This window comes from Euleptes europaea, chromosome 1, assembly GCF_029931775.1.
Source record: "Euleptes europaea isolate rEulEur1 chromosome 1, rEulEur1.hap1, whole genome shotgun sequence".
Taxonomy (NCBI): Eukaryota; Metazoa; Chordata; class Lepidosauria; order Squamata; family Sphaerodactylidae; genus Euleptes; species Euleptes europaea.
Genome location: NC_079312.1, coordinates 8680084 through 8707373, shown reverse-complemented (window position 1 = coordinate 8707373; position 27290 = coordinate 8680084). Strand labels below are relative to the sequence as shown.

Sequence of the window (27290 nt, the reverse complement as noted above, 5' to 3'; positions counted from 1 at the left end):
CATGAGTATATTTGCCCGTTGAACTAACCATATGTATTTTTCTGGCAAGGCTGTAATAAAGTGTTTGTTTGGGAATCCAGGCATTTATATGGTTTCTCCCATAAATTATTTGATGGGAACACTGATTATGTCTGAAACTTTTCCGACACGCCAAGAATTTATATGGTTCCTAGACTGTGTGAATTCTTTAATGGGTAGTAAGTTTTCTAATGCTAGAAAAGGTTGAGGGCAGCAGGAAAAGAGGAAGACCCAACAAGGGATGGATTGACTCAATAAAGGAAGCCACAGCCTTCAATTTGCAAGATCTGAGCGAGGCTGTCAAAGATAGGACATTTTGGAGGACTTTCATTCATAGGGTCGCCATGAGTCGGAAGCGATTTGACGGCACTTAACACAAACACTATGTTTCTTCCACAATCTGAGCATTTATATGGTTACTCCCCTACGTGAATTACAACAATAACAACAACAAAGCCTGTATTGGCATGAGATAAAAGTACAGAAACAGTTACATAAAAAACCCATACAATACAAGGATCTCCATAGTTTTTACAGTAAAATCAATTTAAGTGCTTTAGACAATTTAGGAATACTAGGTCAGCCTTATTTGGAGCACAAGCGCTCACGTTCTTGTATTGCAAACTGTAGAAATCTTGCCACCGCTTCGATTTTTGTGGGGTCCTGGGTGGTCATAAGAATAGACACCTTAATTTTAGCGGGTAACCATCCCCTGTCCACAAATAGCGGGTCAATGAGTTGAGAACGGCCCCTACAGTAACATGAACAGTGAAGCAGGACATGAGGAACTGATTCTATTACGCCCTCCCCGCAAGGGAAGGCCATGTCCATATATGAGACCTTATTTAATCTTCCATAGAACAAGGTGGAAGTGAGGGCATTAAATCTGGCGAGCATATAGGCGCTTCACCCTACGTGAATTATTTGATAGATAGTAAAGCTTCCCCTCGGATTAAAGCTTTCCCCATACTCCAGGCATTTATATGGTTTCTCCGGTGTGAATTCTTTCATGCGAAGTAAGACTGTGATTATGTCTGAAACTTTTCCCGCACTCCAGGCATTTATATGGTTTCTCCCATGTGAATTCTTTGATGGGAAGTAAGGGCTGTCCTCTGAGTGAAACATTTCCCACACTCCAGGCATTTATATGGTTTCTCCCCTGTGTGAATTCTTTGATGTGCAGTAAGATGTCCACGCGAACGGAAGCTTTTCCCACACTCCAGGCATTGATACGGTTTCTCCCCTGTGTGAATTCTTTGATGGAAACTAAGACTGCTATGCCAACTGAAGCCTTCCCCACATTCCAGGCATTGAAATGGTTTCTCCCCTGTGTGAATTCTTTGATGGTAAGTAAGAGTGTCATTCCGACTGAAACTTTTCCCACACTCCAGGCATTTATATGGTTTTTCCCCTGTGTGACTCCTTTGATGGTAAATAAGACTGCCATTCTGTTTAAAGCTCTTTCCACAATCCAAGCATGTATACCGTTTCTCCTCCCTACGAATTATTTGATGGGAAATAAGATGGTTATGCTGAATGAAATTTTCCCCACTCTCCAAGCTTTGATATTGATTATCCCCTATGTGCATTTTTTGATGGGTAGCAAGGTTTCCCCTGTGACTGAAGCTTTTCCCACATTCAAGGCATTGATATGGTTTCTCCCTTGTGTGAATTCTTTGATGGGAAGTAAGACTGTTACTGAAACTGAAGCTTTTGCCACACTCCAGGCATTTATATGGTTTCTCCCCTGTGTGAATTCTTTGATGGACAATAAGACTGTTATTCCGACTGAAGCTTTTCCCACACTCCAGGCATTTATATGGTTTCTCCCCTGTGTGAATTCTTTGATGGACAGTAAGACTGTTATTCCGACTGAAGCTTTTCCCACACTCCAGGCATTGATATGGTTTCTCTCCTGTGTGAATCCTTTGATGGAAAGTAAGACTGAGTTTATGTCTGAAGCTTTTCCCGCACTCCTGGCAATGATATGGTTTCTCCACAGTGTGAATTCTTTGATGGGAAGTAAGACTGTTACTCAAACTGAAGCTTTTCCCACACTCCAGGCATTTATATGGTTTCTCCCCTGTGTGAATTCTTCGATGGACAGTAAGACTGTTATTCCGACTGAAGGTTTTCCCACACTCCAGGCATTTAAATGGTTTCCCCCCTGTGTGAATTCTTTGATGCAAAGTGAGATCTCCTCTTTTACTGAAGCTCTTCCCACACTGCAGGCATTTATATGGTTTCCCCCCTGTGTGAATTCTTTGATGGGTAGTAAGGCTTCTCCTCTGAATGAAACTTTCCCCACACTCCAGGCATGTATATGGTTTCTCCCCTGTGTGAATCCTTTGATGGTAAGTAAGACCATTATTCGAACAGAAGCTTTTCCCACAATCCAGGCAATGATATGGTTTCTCCCCTGTGTGAATCCTTTGATGGTAAGTAAGACCATTATTCGAACAGAAGTTTTTCCCACAATCCAGGCATTGATAAGGTTTCTCCCCTGTATGAATTCTTTGATGAGTAGTAAGTTTTCCACTCTCACGGAAGCATTTCCCACAGTCCAGGCATTTATATGGTTTTTCCCCTGTGTGAATTCTTTGATGTGCAGTAAGATGTCCACGCGAACGGAAGCTTTTCCCACACTCCAGGCATTGATACGGTTTCTCCCCCGTGTGAATACTTTGATGGAAACTAAGACTGCTATGCCAACTGAAGCCTTCCCCACATTCCAGGCATTGAAATGGTTTCTCCCCTGTGTGAATTCTTCGATGGGAAATAAGACTGTTATTGTGACTGAAGCTTTTCCCGCACTCCATGCACGTGTATGGTTTCTCCCCTGTGTGAGTTCTTTGATGGGAAATAAGACTGTTACTCTGACTGAAGCTTTTCCCGCACTCCATGCACGAGTAAAGTTTCCCCCCAGTATGAATTCTTCGATGGATGGTAAGTTTTCCAGTCCAGTGGAAGCTTTTCCTACACTGCAGCCATTTAGATTTATTCTCTCCTGTGTGAGTTTGTTGCTGGGAGTTAAGGTGTCCCCTCTGCATCAAGCTTTTCCCATGCTGTAAAGATTTTATTCTTGTGTGGATCTTTTGATGGTAAGTTAGGCTTCCTCTCTGATTGAACCTTTTCCCACACTCCAGGCATTTATATCCTTTTTTTCTGTTACAGGTGTTCTGTTGAATTTTAATAACTGGTTTTTCAGTAAAATCTTCCCTCCTTGAAGTGTGCTCATTGCCTCCTTGGTATATTTTTTGCTGTAGAGAGTGATCGCCCTGTAAAAGACTCCCTTTAGGAGAATATTTCTCCTCCTTCCTCAGTGCATCATAATATTCGACCTTCTCTTTCATATCTGAATACATATCCTCTTTCTCCCATACGGGACGATCTTTTTCTTCATTCGCTGACTCCCACATGTGTGCTGCTGAAAGAAAAGGAAACCTGGTGACATCATACTGCAGTTTCTACAAATACCTAACTTCAAATCCAGTTATATCTTAGAGACCAACAAGAGCTTCTGGCTATAAGCTTTCAAGAGTGCAGGCTCCCTTTGTCAGATACGAGTCAGAACAGAGATCTCTGAATCCTTATATCCCAGTTAGGGAGTGGGAAGGGTGTTGCAAAGAAGCAACTCAGGATGCAGAGGTGCAGTGCACATTGTATGTAGTAGATTACAGCAGGACAGAAATGCTTAGAACATTAGCATTTGATGTGCGAGAATAATGCTGAAGTCATCAATCTTACATTGTAATCTCCCTCTGAAGCTTCTTTGGATAAGGACAGCAACTCTCAAGTCAGCAAATGAATGAACTGGAAGATTAAAATAATCTACCACTAGCTTAGGAGTGTTGTGGTTTTTAATATCAGATTTATGCCCTTTTATTATTTTGCATAGGGACTAACTTGTTTGTTAGAGGTACAGAGCGGAAGGGCTTTGCTGACATTTGATGACATATTACACGGGAAGATAAACAAGTGAATGAACCTGAGATGGTATGGCTGGTGTTGTTAGGTCCAGTGATTGTTTTTATTTTATTTGTTTCATTAGATTTATACCCTGCTCTCAATTTTCCAGCCGAGGCCAGGTTCAGAGCGGCTAACAAATATTGACAAAACGACATTACTGTATAAAATTCAGTACAAATGGCACAGTTAAAATCAATAAAATTTGTCAATCAGACCAATGACAGCATTGACCAAGCAGTACACATTAGTGATACACTAGGGCCTTAGTAAACTGTTGTGAGAATGAATATGGGGATAGCGTTGGCATCATGGTTTGTTGCAGGCCCTGGTCCAGAGACTGTGTCCATGTTGGGAAGGGCGCTGTTGCGGGAAAAATCTCGTTTAAGGTTAAGCAAAAAAAGGTTTGCCTCCCAATGCGTGGGAGTGAGGCTTATCATTGTCCTGCATAGGATGTAGGTCATTAATACTGTGTTGTGGCTGTTTGAGCTGAGAGCTGTATGTGACCACCAGTGGTATTCTGTTGTTGTTTCATTTGGGCCTATCTTGTAGAAGTTTATCCCTTGATATCATTCTGGCTTTGTTGGTTTGTTTCCTTACATCAGGTGGGTACTGCAATCCCAAAAATGTCTGTTGTAGATCCAGCAGGTGAGAATCTCTGTCTGAGGGACTGGAGCAGACCCATGTCTGACAACAGAAGCCTTGACTCTTGAAAGCGTACACCTCAAAAATCTCATTGGTCTCTAAGGTGCTGCTGGACTGAAATCTAGCTGCACCATGGCAAACTAACATGGCTAACCCTATAAAATTATCCACAAATACCTGTGTCAGAGTTTTTGTATTTTGCTTTGTAACAGTCACGTTTGTACTCTCTTTAATGCTCAGGAGTTTAGTTCAAACAGTTTGTAGTCAGGCATCATTTCAGCCTTCATAACTCATCCAAGTTCTTTGGAGGAGAAATTCTAACTGCGAGGATAAATAAGGCCAAGGAAATCCACCCACCCTTGGAAGGAAGCACAGGCAACACCCAGTCCCAGGATAGATATCTAAGCAGCTACCTGCCACTCCCTCCTCTTCATCAGAACTCAGGAGAAATAGCTCTTCCTCCTCTTCCAGCTGGGATATGAGGCCAGGTTTCACCATCTTGGGTCCTTTTATCAGAAAAAAAGCACACAATTATGCCTGCATTGTGCACATAGATTCAACTTGGCTACTACGCTGTTTAACCCCAACTCCAGGTCATTGATGAACAGGTTGAAAAGCAGCGGTCCCAACACAGATCCCTGAGCCACCCCACTGCTCACATCCTGCCATTGGGAGAACTGACCATTGATTCCTACTCCTATTTTCCTATTTTTCATATGCTTCCTATTTTTCAGCCAGCTCTCAATCCATAAGAGGACGTCCTCTTATCCCATGACTATGAAGTTTGCTTAGCAGTCTTTCGTGGGGGACTTTGTCAGAAGCTTTTCGGAAATCCAAATACACAATAGCCACAGGCTCATTCCTGTCCACATGCTTATTGACGCTTTAAAAAAACTCTAATAGGTTAGTGAGACAGAACCTACCCTTACAGAAGCCATGTTGGGTTTTGCCCAGCAGACCTTGCCCTTCTACATGCTTGACAATTCTATCTTGAATAATGCTTTCCACCAATTTACCCGGAACAGACGTTAAGCTAACTGGCCTGTAATTTCCTGGGTCCCCCCTGGAACCTTTTTTTATAAACGGGTGTTACATTGGCCATTCTCCAGTCCTCTGGTACAGAGGCTGATCGAAGGGACAAATTACATATTTTTGTTAGAAGTTCAGCAATTTCCCATTCGAGTTCTTGAAGAACTTTAGGATGAATACCATCTGGTCCCTGTGACTTGTTAGTTTGCAGTTTGTCTAGACGATCTAGGACTTCCTGCCTTGTTACCACTATTTGCCTCAGTTCCTCATTTTCCCCTCTCCAAAATCTCTATTCAAGAGAAGGTATCTGCCCTGTATTTTCAACTGTGAAGACAGATGATTTCTCCCTCCCCTTCATGGTGCCCATAAAAAAAAAAACAGCCGCCAGGGATTAGTAGCTCCTGTTGGAAGGAGAAGGGTGCTGTGCCTGAGAACCAAAGGCGTTGAGAGTTGTTTCTTCTTAAGAGCAGCCACTCTGGCCAAAACGCAGGCAACATTTGATGTGGCTGCACCATTAGTTGAGTCGCCAAGCAAAAAAAGGCAACACCCAGGCATGTAGAGGGAGGTTCAAGCTGGTGAGGATTGGAGTAATAAGAGCATCTCTATCTTGAGACCAGCGAGGACAGCAGAGCATCAAATGGTCCAACGTTTCAATTTCGCCTGTGTTACATGGGCATAGACGGTCCGGAAAAGGTATCCCGGTATATCTGCCCAACATGACCATGGATGGAAAGGCATTTAAATGAACTAAAAGGAGAGCCCAACGACGTGAAAAGATTGAAACCGTAGAGTGGAACTCAGGAAGCTTCTCTGGTGGGGGGAGTCCCAAGACCAGAGCGGAGCAAATATGTCTGGCCCTCCCAACCATACTGGCCCAATCTAACTCCTTCAATCTCTTCAAGATTGCAGCTAAATGAGATGGAACCAGGTTGTCAGAGGAGTAGAGACTGGGAGTCCCAGTACTTTTAGTTTTTCCGCTAACAGATTCAGCCAGGGGTTGAGGGCCGGGTCCTTAAGAGTAAGATGGAGAAACCCCACCTGGGATGGGAGATTGTCGTCCGGCAACTTAAACCTAAGCTTAATTGCTCTCCTCCACGCACGTGCCTCAAGCGCGGGTTGGGCCAATTCCACACGGAGGGCAGGCCCAGCAACACACCTCGGAGTTCCAGTAATTCTCCTGAGAAAATTGTTCAAAAGGCAGTCTAGCTTCTCATCCACGCCGGAAATCCAAATGTCTGTTCCATACAGAATCTGGGAAACCACCTTTGCGTTAAAGACATCAATGGCAGACGGGATGTGCTTTGCCCCCTTGGTTCGAAAAAACCTCTCTACCATTACAGTGGTGGATCTTGCTGTCTTCTTCACATGGTCCAGGTGGGCAGACCAAGATAGGTTGTAACTGAAGACAATGCCCAAGTAGTGGAAGGTGGAAACCCATTTGAGTTGTCCGTTTTTGACCTTGAAAAACTTGGAGCCTCTTCTCTTGGTGGCAGAAAAGAGAAGCACCTTTGACTTGGCGTAATTCACAGTGAGTGCTTCTTGATCACAATATTCCAAGAAGAGATTGATAGTGGACCTCAGCCCCACTTCTGATGTTGCCAACAAAACCGCATCGTCTGCATATAATAAAAGTGGTATGGGCTGACCTGCCAGATACGGGGGGTGTTTTGCACGCTCTTTGATATGTGGCACCAAATCGTTGATAAAGATGTTAAACAGAGAGGGAGCAAGCAGGCATCGCTGTCTTACCCCCTTTTGAACTGGGAAAGAATCTGTCAGTGTACCACTGGGATCGACCCGCACTGAGGCAGTTGTTCTAAAGGGCCATAATCAAAACCAGGAGTCTGCAGTCTATACTGGTGTTCACCAGTTTCTTCCAAAGTCTATGTCGGGAGATAGAATCAAATGCAGCCCTTAGGTCCATAAAGGCCGCTATAAACATCCCCTCGGGTGACTCGAATACTTAGAGGCCAACTGAAGGAGGGTCAGACAATGGTCTGTGGTAGAGGTACCTCGACGGAAACCACACTGTTCAGGGTGGAGATAGGCCTCTTTGTCAAGCCAATCCTATAGCCTCTCCAAGAGGAGTGCAGAGTAGATCTTACATGGGATGGCAATAAGACTAATCGGCCTATAATTCCCAGGGTTGCTGGCATCACTGCTTTTGTGTATTGGCACGATTGTAGCTGTCCTCCAACTCTCCGGAATGATATCTGTTTGGTTATGATCCGAGAAGAAGGGGACAAACAAGCAGCCCACCATTCGGGGTTTACTAGAAAAAGCTCCAAGGGAATCAGATCTGGACCCGCTGCTTTTCCTTGCTTCATTCAGTTAAGTTGCTCCAACAAGGTCTTTGGGGAGATGCGTGGCCAGTCTGGTGTTAAGGCCAGCAATTCCTTCGTTTCCTTCTCCTCCGCTGGGCACTCAGAGGACTGGTACAGAGCTGAAAAATGTTCCATCCATCTCATTGGGGGGATAGCCATAGATAAATCAAATTGGCCAACCGGTCTAACAAGTTTCCAAAAGGCGTTCACATCTCCAGCCTTCACAATGGCCGCAAGCCTTTCCCAGTTCTGGGTGATCTCAATCTCCTTTTTACTCTTAATTAGGTCTTTGTAGGCTTTTTTACGGCGGAAGAATTCCATCAGGTCTTCTCGCTTCCCCAGGCGCCTGTAGCACCATAGTTTAGCTTGGATGGATCTCTTGGCCAAATGACAATCAGCATCGTCCAAAGATTTGACCGCCGGCAGTTCTTTGGTCTTGTCAGATGCTCCCTTGTAATTCTCCTTACTAGTGTGTAGCAGTCCACGAAGGGATTGAGTAGATCAGAGTAAAGTGTGGATTGAGGCAATGCGGAATCCATCGAGGGAGGCAATTCAGGAGAACTTCCAGTGTCTAAAATGTTTTGAATTTCCACCACCCGCGTAGATACAACTGGGGGATTCTTACGACCACTTCTAATCCATCTTATATTGTCTTTCTCCATCCACACTGCCGGCCTTCTAGATCTGCCTGTAACAGCTATTTTGAGAGTGAGGTGTACTGGGAGGTGGTCGCCCCCCAGAAGACAGATGAGAAGAATTCATTTAGTTTTTCAGCAATCGCTTTATCCTCCCTTAGAGTTCCTTTACTCCCATTGTCATCCAATGGTTCAACCGCTTCCCTAGCTGGTTTCCTACGCCTAATATACTTAAAGAATTTCTTATTGTTTGTTTTGATGTGTTTAGCAATATGCCCCTCAAAAAAAATTTTTTGCATCTCTAATTATGCATTTCCTTTGTGCAAGTTTGTGTTTGCTTCTGTTCGCCTCTTGGACTTATTACTACCTTTTCTGACCTGCGGTATACAAGCTAGCTGAGCCTCTAGTAATGTGGACTTGAGTAACCCCCAAGCCTTTTCAAGAGATTTAACCCTCTTAACTGGTCCTTTCCACTTCCTCTTTACCAGTTTTCTCATTTTAGAGAAGTTTCCTCTTTTAAAGTCAAAGGTAATTGTGTGAGATTTCCCAGTCACTTTCCCACTTACATATAAATTAAATTTGATGCCATTGTGATCACTATTGCCAACTGGCTCAACTACATCCACATCCCACACTGAGGCACTGGCAGCACCACAGAGTATTAAATCCAGGATTGCCTCCCCTCTGGTTGGGTCTATGACCAGCTGTTCGAGGGCTCAGTCATTTAGGATGTCTAAAAATTTATCTCTTTGCCTTGACTAGAGCATACATTTCTCCAATCAATATGAAGGAAGTTGAAGTCTCCCATTATTACTACTTCATTAACTTTACATGCTTCCCTAATTTCATTCTCCATCTCAAGATCACCCTGAGCCATTTGGTCAGGGGGCCGATAGAACGTCCCCAGTACTAAATCTCCTTTGGGGCCCGGAATTGTCACCCATAAGGATTCTGTGGACGAGTCTGCCCTTTTTATGGTCTCTACCTTATTAGATCTCTATGGTCTCTAGCTTAATAAAGAAAGCCACAGCCTTCAATTTGCAAGATCTGAGCAAGGCTGTCAAAGATAGGACATTTTGGAGGACTTTCATTCATAGGGTCGCCATGAGTCGAAAGCGACTTGACGGCACTTAACACACACACACACAGCTTATTAGACACTATGCTTTCCTTGATATACATAGCAACACCCCCTCCAATACGCCCTTCCCTGTCATTTCTATACAGTTTGTAACCAGGGATGACTGTATCCCACTGGTTCTCTCCCCTCCACCAGGTTTCTGTAATGCTAACTATATCTATGTTTTCTCTTAAAACCATGCACTCTAACTCTCCCATTTTTGCTTGGAGGCTTCTAGCATTAGCATAGAAACACCTCCACACTGTTTCTCTCTTTCAACTTGCCTTTGGGAATCTTTAAGTGGCTATCCATCATTTCTTCCCATTCCCTTTCATGTCTAAGTAATTCCTATGTGGGCAATCTGAAGCAATTTTCCCTTTGTCCGTGTGCACTGAGTTTGGCCAAACCAGATGCTTCTCAGCTCCTGTCGGCTTTCCTCCCAGGTTCAGTTTAAAAGCTGCTCTGCCACCTTTTTTATATTACGCGCCAGCAGTCTGGTTCCATCCTGGTTCAAGTGGAGCCCATCCCTTTAGTATAGGCCCGGCTTGTCCCAAAATGTTGCCCAGTTCCTTACAAATCTAAAGCCCTCTTCCCTGCACCACCATCTCATCCACGCATTGAGACTCACCAACTGTGCTTGCCTAGCTGGTCCTGCACGTGGAACAGGTAGCATTTCTGAGAAAGCTACCTTGGAGGTCCTGGCTTTTACTCTCCTGCCTAGCAACCTAAATTTGGATTCCAAGACTTCCGGACTACATTTCCCCACGTCGTTGGTGCCAACATGCACCACAACCACTGGCTCCTCCCCAGCACTATCTACCAGACTATCTATATGACAGGTAATGTCCGCAACCTTTGTACCAGGCAGGCAGGTCACCATGCGGTCCATGCACCCGCCAGAAACCCAGCTATCTACATTCCTAAGGATTGAATCCCCCACTACAAGAAGCCCCCCTCCCCTCTGAGGCATATCCTCGGTACGAGAGGATATCTGTTCATCCACCAAGGAAGAGGTCCCTTCTAAGGTACCACATATCCCTACCTTTGTGAGAAGATAGTGAGAACTAAGAGGAGTGGAGTAGAGTATGGGGCCAAGAATTATCCATCCAGCACTGGAAGCTCTCTCCCGACTCCATACTCAGGTCTGATTGAAATGCCAGCTGAGAACTAAGTAAAGGGCAGAGAAGCCAGCAGAGTTCCCTCCACAGCCACATCTTCAGCCCATTTAAGGCAATGCCCGGACTGGAGGGAAGCACCTTCTTAGACCTCCCCTCCTTCTCCAGACCAGGCATCCCTGGGCATGGCTTCTGGTGCCCTCTCAGGGGGTCCAGACACAAGACTGCCAGGCAGGAGCCCCCTTTCGGCAAGGAGAGCTCAGAACACCTCTCACATCAGGGGAAGGGTCATGGCGGGTGCCAGAGGTCAGCCATTGGGCCCAGGGCAGATAACCTGACCACCTCTTTCCTCAACAAGCGCTTCCTTACAGTCACTTCCCACAGCGAGCAGAAGACATCCCAGGAGAAAAGGATCCTCACCCAGAGAGGCCACGAGCCCGAAATTCTCCAGCATGACTTCCTTGTACAGCGCTCTCTGGGCTGGACTCAACAGGGTCCACTCCTCCTGGGTGAAATACACAGCCACCTCGTCAAAGGACACCCCACCCTGCAAGAAGGAAGATGTATTTCTTTACATCACTGGAAAGGTGGCTCATGGGGAAACAGCAATAACAGAGACAGTAAAGTAATAGTGGAAGACCAGAAGAAAGGTCAAGACAGAAAAGCCCAAGTCTTCATGATATTAATAATATGTGCCAATGTTCATCTGTGTATTCTTATGGAGTTTGATCAGAACTAGGGCTGTTGAATTAAAAAAAATTCGGTATAGTTCAGATTCGGCTGAATTTGGCCCATTTAGATTCGGGATATGCCGAAGTCCGAACTCCCCTGCTTCGGGTCCGTGCAATTCGGCGGGAATTCAAAGTTCGGGAAAAAAATTCGGCCAAATAAAGCCATTAAAAACACAACCGCGCCTTTCCGCGGCTCTGGGGGGCGCATTTTTGGGGGTAGAGGTCCCAAACTTTCAGCGGAGCTTCAAAGGACGTTTCTTGAAAGACCCCCCAAGTTTTGTAAAGATTGGGTCAGGGGGGGGGCTGAGATATGGGCCCCGAAAGGGGTCCCCCCACCCTTAATGTGCATGTCTGAGCAGAGCTTGCCTCCCATGCACAAAGCTCCTAGCCCCGACAAACTGCTGAGAAGTTTGCAAAGCATTGCAACACAACTGCAAAGCAACATGACTGTAAAGCAACACAACCTTGTAAGCAACACCTTTGCAACTGTGCAAAGCAACACCTGACACCTGGGAGTTTGCAAACCATGGAAAGGGACAGAGGCAGCTAGCTATGCATAATGAGAAGGGGTGGAATTTCCCCTTTTGCATGGGACTCCAAATGCATTCTTTAAGTCACCATTTGAAAACCAGTTTTGAGCAAGCATCCAAATAGACCTAACCGCTCTTATGAATGAAGGAAAACCTGAAGACACACAACTGAAACCCCCCCTCAAACCAGGGAGAGAGAGACTCAAGGGGGAACACACACCCCAGGCAGAACCGGCAAAAGCCCCCTTTGGCTTCCCCCCCCACAGAAACTGCTCCCTCCCCCCACACACACAGACTCTGCTTCCCCCCCACACACACACACACAGGAGAAAAATTATAGATTAAAGCCTCCAAAGGGGTCTTACTGTGGCTGTCTTCTGTTCCATCAGGAGGGGCTGGGGAGGACTGGGTAATCCAAGACGATTCCAATTAGGCATGGGACGTTTTGCTCTGGAGATGCATACAGGATCAGCTGATCCATTCATCCCAATAGGGAAAAGGGGAAAGGGGAAAGCCGATATCTCGGGACCCCCTGACCCAATGTTTACAAAACTTGGGTGGTCTCTTAAGAAGGATTGTCTGAAGCTATGCTGAAAGTTTGGGGGTTGTATCCCCAAAAAAGCGCCCCCTGCAGCCACGTAAATGGAAAAGGGGGGAGGGAAAAGGGCTGGAGCCCATATCTCGAGACCCCCTGACCCCAATGTTTACAAAACTTGGGGGGTATCTTAAGAAGGCTCATCTGAAGCTCCACTGAAAGTTTGGGGTCTGTACCCCAAAAAATGCGCCCCCTGCAGCCATGGAAAGAAAAAAGGGCGGGAGCCCATATCTCGGGACCCCCTGACCCAATGTTTACAAAACTTGGGTGGTCTCTTAAGAAGGCTTGTCTGAATCTCTGCTGAAAGTTTGGGGTCTGTACCCAAAAAATACGCCCCCTGCAGCCACAGAAAGGAGCGAATGTGCACAAGCACCCCCCCCCCCACACACACGAGGATTTCCCTCTCTCTCTCTCCCCGGCCGGGCCGCACATCAGCTGATTCCTCCAGTATTCAATCCTGACTGATTGGCCAGAAGAAGACCCAGCTTGGCCACCGATTGGCCGGGGAAGGAGAATGCTGCTTACTGACGGTTATGCTGCTTACTGACGCCCCGAATTGGCCGGATTTATTCGTGAACTCCCGAACTCGCTGAATTCGGCTTCCCGGTTGCCAGCCATTTTTGAGTTCGGTTCGTCCCGAACTAAAAACCACCGAATCAGGGGAAATTCGGCTGTTTTTCCGTTCGGGCCGAACAGAATCAACAGCCCTAATCAGAACAATAACAACGGTAGCAATATGGGGAAAAAGCAGTTATGTTGGAGTTCCTGGGAGGAGCCAGGAAAGAGGCAAATCTAACACCCACTTTTGGTTTCTCCTCAGTTGGGGTCTGAGCAGAATGAGAAGGCTGAGACTGAGATAGCTCTGTGAGTTATCACCATAAATTTTGAAAGTATGCCCAGAGACTGTTTTAATGTAAAGATAGAAATAACACACTTTGAAACAACACAGGTACACTTCTCAGGTGCACAAAGCTATATATGTGTGGTGTGTGTTAAGTGCCATCAAGTCGCTTCTGACTCATGGCGACCCTATGAATTAATGACCTCCAAAATGTCCTATCATTAAAAGCCTCATCCTTAAAATTCTCCAGCATGACTTCCTTGTACAGTCAATTTGTTAAAGTGCACAACTGAGGGGCACAGAAAAAATAGGTAAAATGTGCACCTACTATCATCCCAAGGCACCAGGCCATGAGGAAAAGGGTTCATTCCTATAAATTCAAACTGAGCCAACCAAGCAGGGGTGACAGTTCAGTTTGGACAAAAGGGGGCAGTAGCACAATGAAATAAAGCTCTCTCAGACAGTTTGCCTTGAACAGTCCAAATGGGTGGTTGTGCGGCTCAGTTCACCTCTTTGAGAGCGGAGTTCATTGCAGATTCAGATAATTTGTCACAGGGACATTTGTTCCCGCCCCCGCCCACAGCACACCTTGGGGGCATTTTGGAGCCAGAGAAGCCAGAAATATCCATATGGTAAAGGACCAAATAGTTTTCTGTGGGATGTTCATGGTTCAGGATTCTTTCACAGCCTCTGCTTGGTCTTCTCTGCACATGCCATCCTAGGCAGGGAGTGACCATTTTCTTGCCTCCCCAGGGAAGCCTCAGATCTTCCAGCGCCAGAACCGAGGACAAGGGGCCCAATCCTCTGAGCCTTGCAACAGAGAAGAAAGCCTCACTGTCATCCTTCACACACCTCCCCAGTGGACCTCCACTTCTCGCATACCTCAGCTGCCTTCATGGTGCCTCTTTTCCCTTCAGAATATGGAGGAGATGGCAGGAAAGTCATCAAGGGTGTCTTTTCACGGTTGCCTGGGAGGGAGAGGAAGAGAAAGGGTGAGAAACCTTTTTTAGTGCACAGTTCCTGCCCTCTCAGCCTGTGCTGGCCATGATACGCAGGGAGATTTTAATAGAAGGAAAAATGTGTCCCTCCACTCCCAGTTTCAAATGAAGCCACCTTGAATCCACAAAGAAAAAGCAGCAGAAAAGTTATTGAAATTCACGCTGTCCGCTCCACCACCTCAGGCCTCTGCCAGCTCCTCCTCCTGGATATGTGGACCAGGCCTGAGGCTCAGATTTAGACAAGTGCTGGACTCTTGCCTGCTGACCCCGAAGAGGGAATTATGGTTGATAAGCTAAAGGAGCTTGGAAGGAAAACAACCCTTTTCTACATACCCAGTCAGGAAGAAAAACAGGCCATTAATTACAAGAGTTTCATTTGGAATAGAAATTTTAAAAAGAAGAACGGGGAAGGGCAATCTAAAGTGTAGGCTTTTGTCCTTGGGATCATCAACTGCACAGCAATACAGGTTTGGGAAAGATAGTAGAAAAGACATGGAGGTGACTAATTGCTCCTTGAAAGTTGAGGGGTAGCAGGGAAAAAACCCACGTCCCAAAAGCATTGAATCTAGAGCAAATAGCTTGTGTGGAAAAGGACTAACTACCTGCTTCCATTTCCAAACACAAAAGGACACGGCGCTGATATTGAGGAGGAAGATTTCCTCAAAATATCCCCCTTTCCACTCCTTAGGTTCTCTTTTGTGTGGGTCTTCGGAGCGTCAAGTGCTACACTCCGTCTTCCCACATAACAGCCCCACCTCCTAGCTCTCTTAGAACTTTCTTCAGCACCCTTCCCACACCTGCCCCCTCACCCCAAAATCTCCCCCTTAGCCCCACGCTAAGGTGTAGTGGTGTAGTGGTTAAGAGTGGTGGTTTGGAGTGGGTTTGATTCCCCACTCCTCCACATGAGCAGCGGAGGCTAATCTGGTGAATTGGATTTGTTTCCGTGCTCCTCCACACGAAGCCAGCTGGGTGCCCTCGGCAGGGCCATCTTAACGCATGGGCCCGATGGGCCCTTGCCCGGGGAGCCCACGAGCATAGGGGCCCTATGCTAATCTGTGTATGTTAAGTGACTTGCCATAAATAAATACTACTGCACAGTAGTCTAGACTACACTAAACTTTTTATTCCTGTGAGTGGTTGTCGTAGAGGGCCCAGCACACTGGTTTGCCCAGGGGCCCATAATGATGTTAAGAAGGCCCTGGACCTTGGGCAAGTCACAGCTCTCTCAGCCTCACTCACGTCACAGGGTGTCTGCTGTGGGGAGGGGAAGGGAAGGCGACTTAAGTGGTAGAGAAAGATGGCACATAAAAACCAACTCTACTTCTTCTTTCCACCTCCCCACAACTGCTGTATCCCAAGAAACTGCACCAACAGACCCCCCTTTCCCCCTCCTGTACCTGCTCCCTTCTCCTCCAACCCCAAATCTCCCCCTCAGTTCCCCAAAGCTTCCCTCCTTCCTTCCTGCTGGCTCTCCTTCCCAAAGGTGCCTCAGGAACATACAGCCACTTGAGCCCCATCCAGGTGCTGGGTTCGGGTTTACTCTTAATCCCGCTGCAGGGACCTCCTGGCTCTGCACAAAGAGACCAGGAGTATCTCTGTAATACAAGGGAGGGGCCAGTGAGGATGAGGGATTGAGGGAGGACGCTCTCCACCCTCCCATGTGGTGCATTCCCCCTTCTTTCTCTCTTTGATAATTATGGGAAGTGGGGTTGCCTCACTGTAAACAGATTTTAAGTCTTGGTTTTTGGAGCCTGTAAAAGCCGTTGAACAGAGACTGTCAACCTCCCACTAAGGCATGGAGATCTCCTGGAATTACAACTATTCTCCAGGTTTCGAAGGTCGGTTCCCTGGGGGGGGGGAGCGTCTTTGGAGGGTGTGTCATTATACCCCGCTAAGCTCTACTGGAGGATCTGCAGTAGATCCCCCCCCCCAAAATCCCCTCTCAAACATTTGTGGGGGTACTTTTTTTTTATTCCCCCACTCCTCCAAATGAGTTAGTTTTTGAATAAAGTCTACGGTCAGAAAACTATTGCCTTTAACGACATAATAAAATACAAACAATAGTCAAGAAGGGGCTTTAAGGTGTGCTCAGGTACAGTTTTGAAAAGTTGGCAATATGATCTCCCAGAACTTTTACCAATTCTGAGGCAAATTCTGCCATCTCAATCTCAACTGTGTCCCCTGGCTTCAATAGCTCTCCCCCATCTATAATATTACATTCTGCACCTGATGACTTGTTAAGAATATCCTCCTTTGCTGTTGTAATAGAGGGAAGCGTAGAAATTGGTGTAACTAGGCAGGTGGACGACTTTTCCTCTGGTGACGGTGTTCTACTGGACTGCGGAGTGTTCATGGTGGAACCATTTAATAGCTCTGTCCAGAGTCCATCAGATCATGCTGTGGGGCATCCTTCTGCTTATCCTCTGAAGCACTTGCCTTCTCTTGTGTCTTGTCATGCTCTCCCCGCTCCTGGGCCGCTTCATTAGAGAATTGCGCGCATGTCTTCCCTATAAGTAATGGTCTTTTGCCTTCTTCTGAAAATACCCAGATAGGTTGAATTTTAAAAGAATTGAGGAAGTTCCTCATTCTCAAAAGCATAAGGGGGATTGTGGGTTGGGAGAAAGACAACAACATCCTCCAACTATTAAATAGATTAGGTAGTCTCTCTATTTGCTTTAATCCAATATTAGGAGGGCTTACTCGAAGTATTTGACTGAGAGAATGTGTAATTTTCCTCTTATTAGACCATCTTCCATAGTTTATTGGGGATTGTACGATCTCCAGAGCAACTTTGTTGTTTCCCCAGCACATATTGCCTCCAGGTTAATTATCTGTTACACCATATGTCTTCTTTGGAAAAAACTAGAGTGGACAGATAGTGCGTTCTGTTGATGTTTCTTGAAACCCTGTTACAGTCTTTCCAACGACACTCCTCATTAAATCTTGTAAAGCGTCCAATTTACTTAAGATCTTATTGATTTGTTCATAAATGTCTATTGTCATTTTAGCCATAAGAAGGCCTTGGTCCCCCACTAATCTGAGCATTTCTGCTCTAGAAACACTGCCTGCATTGTCCAGTAACACTGACTGTTGGCTGTTGATCCTTAAAGGGGACATCTGTTCGCGATCCAGTTCCTCTTTCTCTCCTGCAGCCAAAGCTTCTTGAGCTTGTGGCATTGATAGCGGCTGGGGCAAAGATAAATCATGCTCCTCTGTCTGTCCCAGAACCTCAAACTTGTTAGTGGACGCGGAGGCCGGCTCACTCACTAAGTTATTGCAGAACATCTCATCTATGTGCAGCTGTTTGGAGGCTTTAAAGACAAGGGGATGGAGGGGAATTAAAGTTAGGTCTTTTCATGCCTTTTCCCCTGAGTTTTCCCATTATTCTTTCTTCAAATAACGATAGCAGGCTTTTTTGTTTGTTGTTGTTGTTTTTGCTTGACTTGGCTTTATGTAATTGCTTTCACTATCCTCTATCTTAGCTTCCTGGGACTTTCTTTGCTTTTTCTTATCAACTCCAATTCTGGGCACCCTGCCTGAAGCTAATAATTCCAACTGACCTCGTCTCACTCTTTATATCTCTAAGTGAGAACACAGATACTAGTTTGCAAGAATTAAGGAATTAAAATAAAACAAAAGGCAAAAGAAGCCCAAATTACCAGAGAGGTGCAGCAGCTGCCGTCTCACAGCTCCGCCATCTCATCTCATCCAACCTCTTCTGAGGAAAAGCGACTGTGAGACTAAACAAGGCCACGGAAATCCGCCCACTCTTGGAAGTCAGGGCAGACAACAAGCAGTCCCACAACAGTTCTGAACAACTACCTGCCAACTCCTCTTCTTCAGAGCTCAGGAGAAACGGCTCTTCCTCCTCTTCCAGCCAGGATATGAGGTCAGGTTTAGCCATCTCAGGTCCTTTTTATCAAAACAAAAATACAAAATTATAATTCCTCCGTAAGCATATATATTCAACAGTTCCCAGTGAGGTTGACTGTCGTTCCAAAACATACAACGGACAACTAATCATAGAATCATAGAGTTGGAAGGGACCACCAGGGCCATCAAGTCCAACCCCCTGCACAATGCAGGAAATTCACAACTACTTCCCCCACACACACCCCAGTGACCAGAAGATGGCCAAGATGCCCTCCCTCTCATCATCTGCCTACGGTCACAGAATCAGCATTGCTGACAGATGGCCATCTAACCTCTTCTTAAAAACCTCCAAGGAAGGAAAGCTTACCACCTCCCGAGGAAGCCTGTTCCACTGAGGAACCGCTCTAACTGTTAGAAAATTCTTCCTAATGTCTAGACGGAAACTCTTTTGATTTAATTTCAACCCGTTGGTTCTGGTCCAACTAGGGCTGTTGATTCGGTTTGGCCCGAACCGAAAACCAGCCGAATTTCCCGGGAAAACGGGGGAGCCGAATTCAGCGAGTTTGGGAATTCACGAATAAATTCGGCAAATTCGGGGCGCAGCAGCATAACCGTCAGTAAGCAGCATTCTCCCCCGGCCAATCGGTGGCCAAGCTGGGTCTTCTTCTGGCCAATCAGTCAGGATTGAGTACTGGAGGAATCAGCTGCTGCGCGGCCCGGCTGGGGAGAGAGAGAGAGAAATCCTCGTGGGGGGTTGCGTGTGCATATTCGCTCCTTTCTGTGGCTGTAGGGGGCACACTTTTGGGGTAGAGACCCCAAACTTTCAGCAGAGCTTCAGACGAGCCTTCTTAAGAGACCCCCCAAGTTTTGTAAACATTGGGTCAGAGGGTCCCGAGATATGGGCTCCACCCCTTTTCCCTCCCCCCTTTTCCATTTTCATGGCTGCAGGGGGCGCTTTTTTGGGGGTGCAGTCCCAAACTTTCAGCATAGCTTCAGACAAGCCTTCTTAAGAGACCCCCCATGTTTTGTAAAGATGGGTTCAGTGGGGGCAGAAATATGGGCTCCCCCCTTTTCTCTTTCCATGGCTGCAGGAGGCGCATTTTTGGGGGTGCATCCCCCAAACATTCAGCATAGCTTCAGACGAGCCTTCTTAAGAGACCCCCCAAGTTTTGTAAACATTGGGTCAGGGGGTCCCGAGATATGGGCTTTCCCCTTTTCCCTATTGGGATGAATGGATCACCCGATCCTGTATGGATCTCCAGAGCAGCAAATCCAAGGCAAAACCTCCCGTGCTTAAATAGAATCGTATTGGATTACCCAGTCCTCCCAGCCCCTCCTGATGGAACAGAAGACAGCCACAGTAAGACCCCTTTGGGGGCTTTAATCTATAATTTTTCTCCTGTGTGTGTGTATGGGGGGAAGCAAAGTCTGTGTGTGTGGGGGAGGGAGCAGTTTCTGTGGGTGGGGGGGAGCCAAAGGGGGCTTTCGCCCATTCTCCCTGGGGTGTGTGTGCCCCCTCAAGTCTCTCTCTCCCTGGTTTGAGCGGGGGCTTCAGTTGTGTGTCCTCAGGTTTTCCCTCATTCATAAGATCGGTTAGGTCTATTTTGATGCTTGCTCAAAACTGGTTTTCAAATGATGACTTAAAGAATGCATTTGCCTGGTCCCGACTCGAGTCCGATGCAAAAGGGGAAATTCCACCCCCTCCTGCTCATTATGCATAGCTAGCTGCCTCTGTCCCTTTCCATGGTTTGCAAGCTCCCAGGTGTCAGGTGTTGCTTTGCATGGTTGCAAACGTGTTGCTTTGCATGGTTGTGTTGCTTTGCAGTTGTGTTGCTTTGCAAACTTCCTCGCACCTGCCTTGCCCTTGCTCCTCGCAGCTCAGCTGTTTGTCGGGGCTGGGAGCTTTGTGCGTGGGCGGCAAGCTCTGCTCAGAGATGCACATTAAGGGTGGGGGGACCTCTTTCGGGGCCCATATCTCAGCCCCCCCTGACCCAATCTTTACAAAACTTGGGGGGTCTTGCAAGAAGGGTCCTTTGAAGCTCCGCTGAAAGTTTGGGACCTCTACCCCCAAAAATGCCCCCCCCCGGAGCCATGGAAAGGCGCAGTTGTGTTTTTAATGGCTTTATTTGGCCGAATTTTTTCCCCGAACTTTGAATTCATGCCGAATTGCACGGACCCGATGCGGGGGAGTTCGGACTTCGGCATATCCCGAATCCAGAATCCGAACTATACCGAATTTTTTTTTCAACAACCCTAGGTCCGACCTTCTTGAGCAAGAGAGAACAACTTGGCACCCTCCTTATGACAGCCCTTCAAGAACTCAAAGCCCTAATACAGGAATGGGATTTTGACCTAAAAGGCATTTCTGAAACTTGGTGGGATGTCACTCATGACTGGAATATTAAAATTGAAAGGTACAACTTGTTTAAAAGGGATAGACAGATAAGGAATGGGGGAGGAGTAGCACTGTATGTCAAAGATGTGTGAAGAAGTACATGAATCTGAGCAGGGGGCGCTTTTCGGGGGGTGCAGTCCCAAATTTTCTAACAGTTAGACCGGTTCCTCAGTGGAACAGACTTCCTCGGGAGGTGGTAAGCTCTCCTTCCCTGGAGGTTTTTAAGAAGAGGTTAGATGGCCATCTGTCAGCAATGCTGATTCTGTGACCTTAGGCAGATGATGAGAGAGAGGGCATTTTGGCCATCTTCTGTTCACTAGGGGTGTGGGGTGGGGAGGTAGTTGTGTAATTCCTGCATTGTGCAGGGGGTTGGACTTGATGGCCATGGTGGTCCCTTCCAACTCTATGATTCGATGATTCTTCCTGCTTGTTTCCCATACTCTGTGTACAGACAATCGGAATCCGTGGTTTATGTGCCCCGTGGTTTTTGTTTCTGTACTTACCTGTGAGTTTATGTTTCCTTGCATACATGCCACCCTGCAAATGTTTATTGTTCTCGTCTCCAGGTATTGTCAGCATACAAGGCTTTAAGTTGTTGTCTCGCTCCCCCATAAGATTTAGTTCAAAGCCCTCCTGATCAGGTTTGCAAGGCTCTCACCAAACACACTTTTTCCTACCCTCGTGAGGTGTAAACCATCCCCCGACAGAAGAGTTTCTTCTCGAAAGCGTAAGCCATGGTCCAGAAATCCAAACCTTTCTTGACGACACCACCTACGCAGCCAGTCATTAATTTGTAGTATTTTAAGTAATTTGTAGTAATAAGGGTGCTGACTGCCCAGATAACTAAGGTGTACATTACGGGATCAACATTCACCCATCTGGCACTGGCAGTTCTGTGCCTACTCTATGCCCAGCTGATCTTGAAATGCCAGCTGGAAACTGAGTAATGTGGCAGAGGAGCCTGCAGAGTTCACAACCACCTCTCAGCCCAGGAAAGGCAAGGCCCAGATGGGAGGGAAGCCCATACATAAACTTACCCACCATCTCCAGACCAGGCATCCCTTGGCACTTCTTCTGATGCCCTCTCAGATGGTCCAGACACAGGACTACCAGGCAGGGGCCTCTTCTCTGCAAGGAGAGCCCAGAATCCCTCCCACATCGGATGAAGGGGCATGGAGGGTGGCAGAGATCAGCCATTAGGCCTAGGGCAGGACTGCCTGAACACATCCTTCCTCTCAAGAGACTACCTCCCAGCAAGGAGACAGCCCAGGAGAAAAGGATTCTCACCCAGAGAGGCCACGTTCCCAAAATTCTCCAGCATGACTTCCTTGTAGAGAGATCTTTGGGCTGGGTGCAGCAGGGTCCACTCCCTCTTCGTGAAATACACAGCCACCTCTTTAAAGGACACCCCATCCTGGAGGAAGAAGAAGGAAGCATTTCTTTACATCACTGGGAAACTGGTCCATGGGTGAAAAAGCCAAGAAACCGGAGACAGTAAATTAATACTGGAACAGCAGCAAGGCCCAGTAAGGTGGCCAACTCCCACTTGGGAAATACCTGGAGATTTTTGGGGTGGAGCCTGGGGAGGGTGAGGTTTGGGAGGAGAGGGAGCTCAGGATGGTATAATGCCAGAGTCCACCCTCCAAAGTGCAATGCCATAGAGTACACCCGCCAAAGCAGCCATTTTATCCAGGGGAACTGATCTTGGTCGACTGGAGATCAACCGTAATAGCTGTAGATCTCCAGGTACCACATGGAGGCTGGCAACCCTAGCAAAAAGAGAAGGGGGGGAACAGTCCTGGGGGAACAGTTGGCCCCCTACTCCCAGCCCTCCATACGGGCCTCTTGGAGCCAGAGGAGCTATCTTCATGGGCAGGGGGGCTAGCAGCCTTGCGGGTAAGAAACCAGAGATGTCCATATTCATGGGCCAGTTCTGTTCCATAGGCTCTGCATGTTGTAGTGGTTAAGAATGGTAGTTTGGAGTGGTGGAGTCTGATCTGGAGAACTGGGTTTGATTCACCACTTCTCCACATGAGCAGCGGAGGCTAATCTGGTGAACTGGATTTGTTTCCTCACTCCTACACACAAAGCCAGTTGGGTGACCTTGGGCAAGTTACAGCTCTGTTACAGCTCTCTCAGCCTCAGCTACCTCACAGGGTGCCTGTTGTGGGGAGGGGAAGGGGAAGGTGATTGTAAGCCAGTTTGAGTCTCCCTTCAGTGGTAGAAAAAGTCGGCATATAAAAACCAACTCTTCTTCTGCCTGGGCTTCTCCACACACAACATCCTAGATGGGGACGACGACCACTTTCCTGCCTCCCCAGTAGGCAGACTTGACATCGTGTAGTGCCAGAACACAGGGCCACAATCCTGATCCTCTGAGTCTTGCAACTAAGAAGGAGGCATCCCTGCCCTCCAATGCACGTGTCCCCAGTGATCCCCCACCCTTACCTGAGCTTGCTGCATGGTGCTTCTTTTCCTTTCATCACGCACAAGAGAAGGAGGAGGAGGAGGCAGCATCAAGGGTGTCTTTTCTCTGCTGCCTTGGACGAAGAGAAAGAATGAGGGTGGGAAACCAGGAGTCTCCCTGAAGTGGTGGAGAAAGTCGGCATATAAAAACCAACTCTTCTTCTTCTTAGTTTGCAGTCTGTCTAGACGTTCTAGAACTTCCTGCCTTGTTACCACTATTTGCCCCAGTTCCTCCTTCTCCCCTCCCCAAAACATCTGTTCAGGAAAAGGTATCTGCCCTATATCTTTAACAGTGAAGAGAAATGAGAGAATGCATTTAGTTTCTCAGCAATCACTTTATCCTCTCTTAGTGTTCCTTTTCTCAGAAAACAGATCTAGCAGAGATTAAAGATGAAGTAAACTCCCAAATGCTCCATAACGGTGTGGGGAAGCAGGAAAAAATCCTGTTTCCCAGAGGCATCACACCTGGAGCGTATCACCTGCATGGAAAAGGCCTGACACGCCTGCTTCCATTTCCCCAAAGACAACCACCACTGCATATTCTGACATGTTTTGTTGCCATTTCTCTATTTCTGGAATGTCCTCTTGCTTCCACATCGTTGGGAAGACAACCCTTGCCGCCGTTGCCATATAACTAAATAGGTCTCTTAATCCCCCCCCCCCCCAGGTCTTCTGGTTCTAATCCCAGCAACAGGGTTTTCGGGTGCAGGGGGAATTCAATTTTTAGAATTTTTTGTGTTTCTTGGTGTATTTGTATCCAAAATTTCTTTGCTTTTTTACATGTCCACCATCATGGAGCATTTGGGAGTTTACTGCGCCTTAGGTTCTGTTTGTGTGACTCAACCAAGGGTCAAGAAGAGACACAGTCCGTCTCTCCCACCCAACACCCCTCTTCTTCTCATCCCCTTCAGTCCTTTCAGCACCCCCAGATCTGTCCAATTCTCCCCCCCCCCATACACACACTCCATATCTCCCCGTCCACCGCCCACCGCTTCCCTCCCTCGTTTCTCCGCCTCTCCTTCATCGACCTGCCTCTAGGCAGCCTGCAGCCCCGTCCAGCCTCCAAAGGCGCAGCTGGATTCGGACGCGGCGCTGCACAAAGGGGCCACCAGGCTCCTCCCTGGGGCGGGGAGAAGGTGTGTGTGGGGGAGCTCTTTTCCACCCCCACCCCTGCTCCTCCTTTCCTCCTTTCTCTCCGCCTGGGGTCTTGCATTGCAGCCCCCAACCCCTTTTTCCCCTCCTCCTCCCCAGACCCCTTTTGCTCACCAGGTTCCCACCCAGCCATTCAAGCAGAAGCCCGGGGGAATCAGAGGCGTCTGCAGCCAGGACAGGGCAGGGGGGGAAAAACCCTCTCCCCATTTGCCTCTCTAGGACCGCGCCTGGCTCTCTCAATTTAACCCTTAGAGGAGAGCATTTCAGCCTTTCAAGGGATCTCAGCGCAGAAACACCCTTTCAATGCTCCTCTTTTTAAAATCTACTGCTCTTTAGGATTTTATTTCTGAATAGCAGCCCTGTACCCAGCATGCTACATAATTCGCGTGGCAGCTGTGTGAGCAGCCTGCACAGGCCAACCCTCTTCTCCTAGCCCATGCAATGTAATGACCTGTCACCCTTGTGCATGCCTTGCAAGTTGGACCCTAATATTGGACCATAAGAATAATAAATTATATATGTGTGTAGTTTGAGCTCTGATTGAGAACTGTATTTTAAAACAATATATTAGACTTCAGTGTACTAAAACAGCTGCCCCCCCCCCATGAAACCATCTAATGGTTAGTTAATTAAAAGAAACCTATTGGCTAGTTTGTTATTAAATAACAGATAAACTAAAGGTAATCCCTGCCAATATTGTGGGCTTTCGGACCCAGGGAACTCACTGAGCATGGGCAGTTAGGTACCTTACTAACTGCAACTACCACACCCCTCAGTCAGTAGGGCTGGCTAGGAAGAGGGAAGCCAGAGTTAAACTGAGGGGATTAATCATTTCCCTTTACAGGTATGTGTGGGTCCAGTTAGACAGAATGGGGCACACTAGAATTTTCCCTGTAAGAGTTATGTTAACAAAACGGTTTTGTGTGTGTGTGTGTGTGTGTTAAGTGCCGTCAAGTCGTTTCCGACTCATGGCGACCCTATGAATGAAAGTCCTCCAAAACGTCCTATCTTTGACAGCCTTGCTCAGATCTTGCAAATTGAAGGCTGTGGCTTCCTTTATTGCAGGGGTGGGGAATCTCCGGCCCGTGGGCCGGATACGGCCCGCGAGCTCATTTTATCTGGCCCCCGGCCCGCCTGCCAAGGCCGGGAGCTCCACTGAGCTAGCTGTTGCTAGCCAGAGCCTCCTCTTGGCACTTCGGGTTTTGCTGGGAGGCAGGAGCGCATGCCGGCCCCAAACCTTCCCCCTCCCAGCTTGCCTTTGTGGTAATCCCCTGGCCACACCCTCGTGCCGCGAGCTTTCGTGCCGCCGGGGCCTCGCCAGCCTGCACTCTGGCCGCACTGCCGGCTCGGGGCCCCTGTTCAGCCCTCCCCCTGCTCAACCCCACCCCTGGGCGCACCCCCACGCTGGGGCCTAATGCTGAGGTGGGGTTGAGACTCGGGCCTCCGGGACCTCGTCAGCCTGCATGCTGGCTGCGCTGCCAGCTTAGTGGGCCCCTGTGTGCATGGCCGGGTTCATGCAGGAAGGAACCTGGGACCTTCTGCAAATGGATGGGTGCCTTTATGTGTGTGCGGGGGAGGGGGCGGGAAGGAACCTGGGACCTTCTGCAAGAGGGTGGGTGCCTTTGTGTGTGTGCAGGGGAGGGGCGTGAACCAGGAACGAACCTGGGACCTTTTGTAAGCCGGTACGTGCCTTTGTGTTTGTGGGGAGGGGGGACCGGGAAGGAACCTGGGACCTTTTGCAAGTGGGTGCGTGCCTGTGTGTGTGTGTGTGCGCGCAGGGGAGGGGGGAACCGGGAAGGATTCCATGTTCCTTCCCGGCTCCCTCCCCTCCCCTCCCCTGCAAGCACACACACAGGCACGCACCCGCTTGCAGAAGGTCCCAGGTTCCTTCTGAGTGGTGGGGGGAGGGAGAAAGACGCTTCCCCCAAGGCTGCCCCTACAGCCACGGTGTGCAGGAACGTTGCGGCACACTTAAAAAAACCCTTCCACTGCCTCAGCTGTTCCTGCATGCTGCGGCGGCGTGCACAACCGGGTTTCAACCTTCCCGCCTCCCTACCCCACCCCCAGAGTCGCTTAATCGCCTCCCATGCGAATGTTTCTTCTCTTCTTCCCCCCTCCCTCTTGCCACACAACAGCTGACAGGCGGAGAGGAGGGGGAGAAGAAGAAGCCAGCCGCTCCCAGGAGCCAATTAGGCACTCTGGAGGTGTGGCGGGGTGGGGAGGCGGGAAAGTTGAAGCCCAGTTGCGCGGGGTTGTGCGCGCCGCCAGGTGTGTGTGTGTGTGTGTGTGGGAGGCTTTTCTCTCTTTTCTTCCTTTTTCTGTCACTCCTTTCTCTCCCTTTCTTTCTGTCTCTTTCTTGGTCTGTCACACTCTGTCCTTTTCTTTTTCTCTGTCGTTTTCTTTCTCCCCCTATCTTTCTTTCTTTCTTTCTTTCTTTCTTTCTTTCTTTCTTTCTTTCTTTCTTTCTTTCTTTCTTTCTCTTTCTTTCTTTCTTTCTTTCTTTCTTTCTTTCTTTCTTTCTTTCTTTCTCTCCCTCTCTTTCTCCATCCCTCCTTCCTTCCTTCTGCCATTTATGCATGGGAGGTTTTGCCTTGGATTTGCCACTCTCTAGACTAGATGCACATTTTCCCGATCTGAATTCTCAAAACTCAACAATAAGCCCCTATGCAGAGTTTTGAGAATTCAAATGGGAAAAATGTGCATCTAGAGAGCAGCAAATCCAAAGCAAAACCTCTCATACATAAATGGACTTTCTTTCTTTCTTTCTTTCTTTCTTTCTTTCTTTCTTTCTTTCTTTCTCTTTCTTTCTTTCTTTCTCACCCCAAAAACCTCCCTAGCCTCTCCCCTCCCACCCCCC

General features: G+C 47.7%; 1 protein-coding gene across 1 annotated transcript; it reads right to left on the bottom strand.

Annotated features, from left to right (window-relative positions):
• Window positions 1-1250: 1250 nt before the first annotated feature.
• Window positions 1251-18451, bottom strand: LOC130483436 (zinc finger protein OZF-like; the record flags this gene model as incomplete). The annotated part of the gene is made up of 7 exons (XM_056856229.1): window positions 18370-18451; window positions 17636-17858; window positions 8258-8448; window positions 5043-5135; window positions 2642-3025; window positions 1602-2218; window positions 1251-1349 (listed from the first exon to the last, which is right to left on the bottom strand). Coding segments are annotated over exons 1-7 (1689 nt in total), but the record flags the coding sequence as incomplete, so codon positions are not given.
• Between the last annotated feature and the right edge of the window lie 8839 nt (window positions 18452-27290).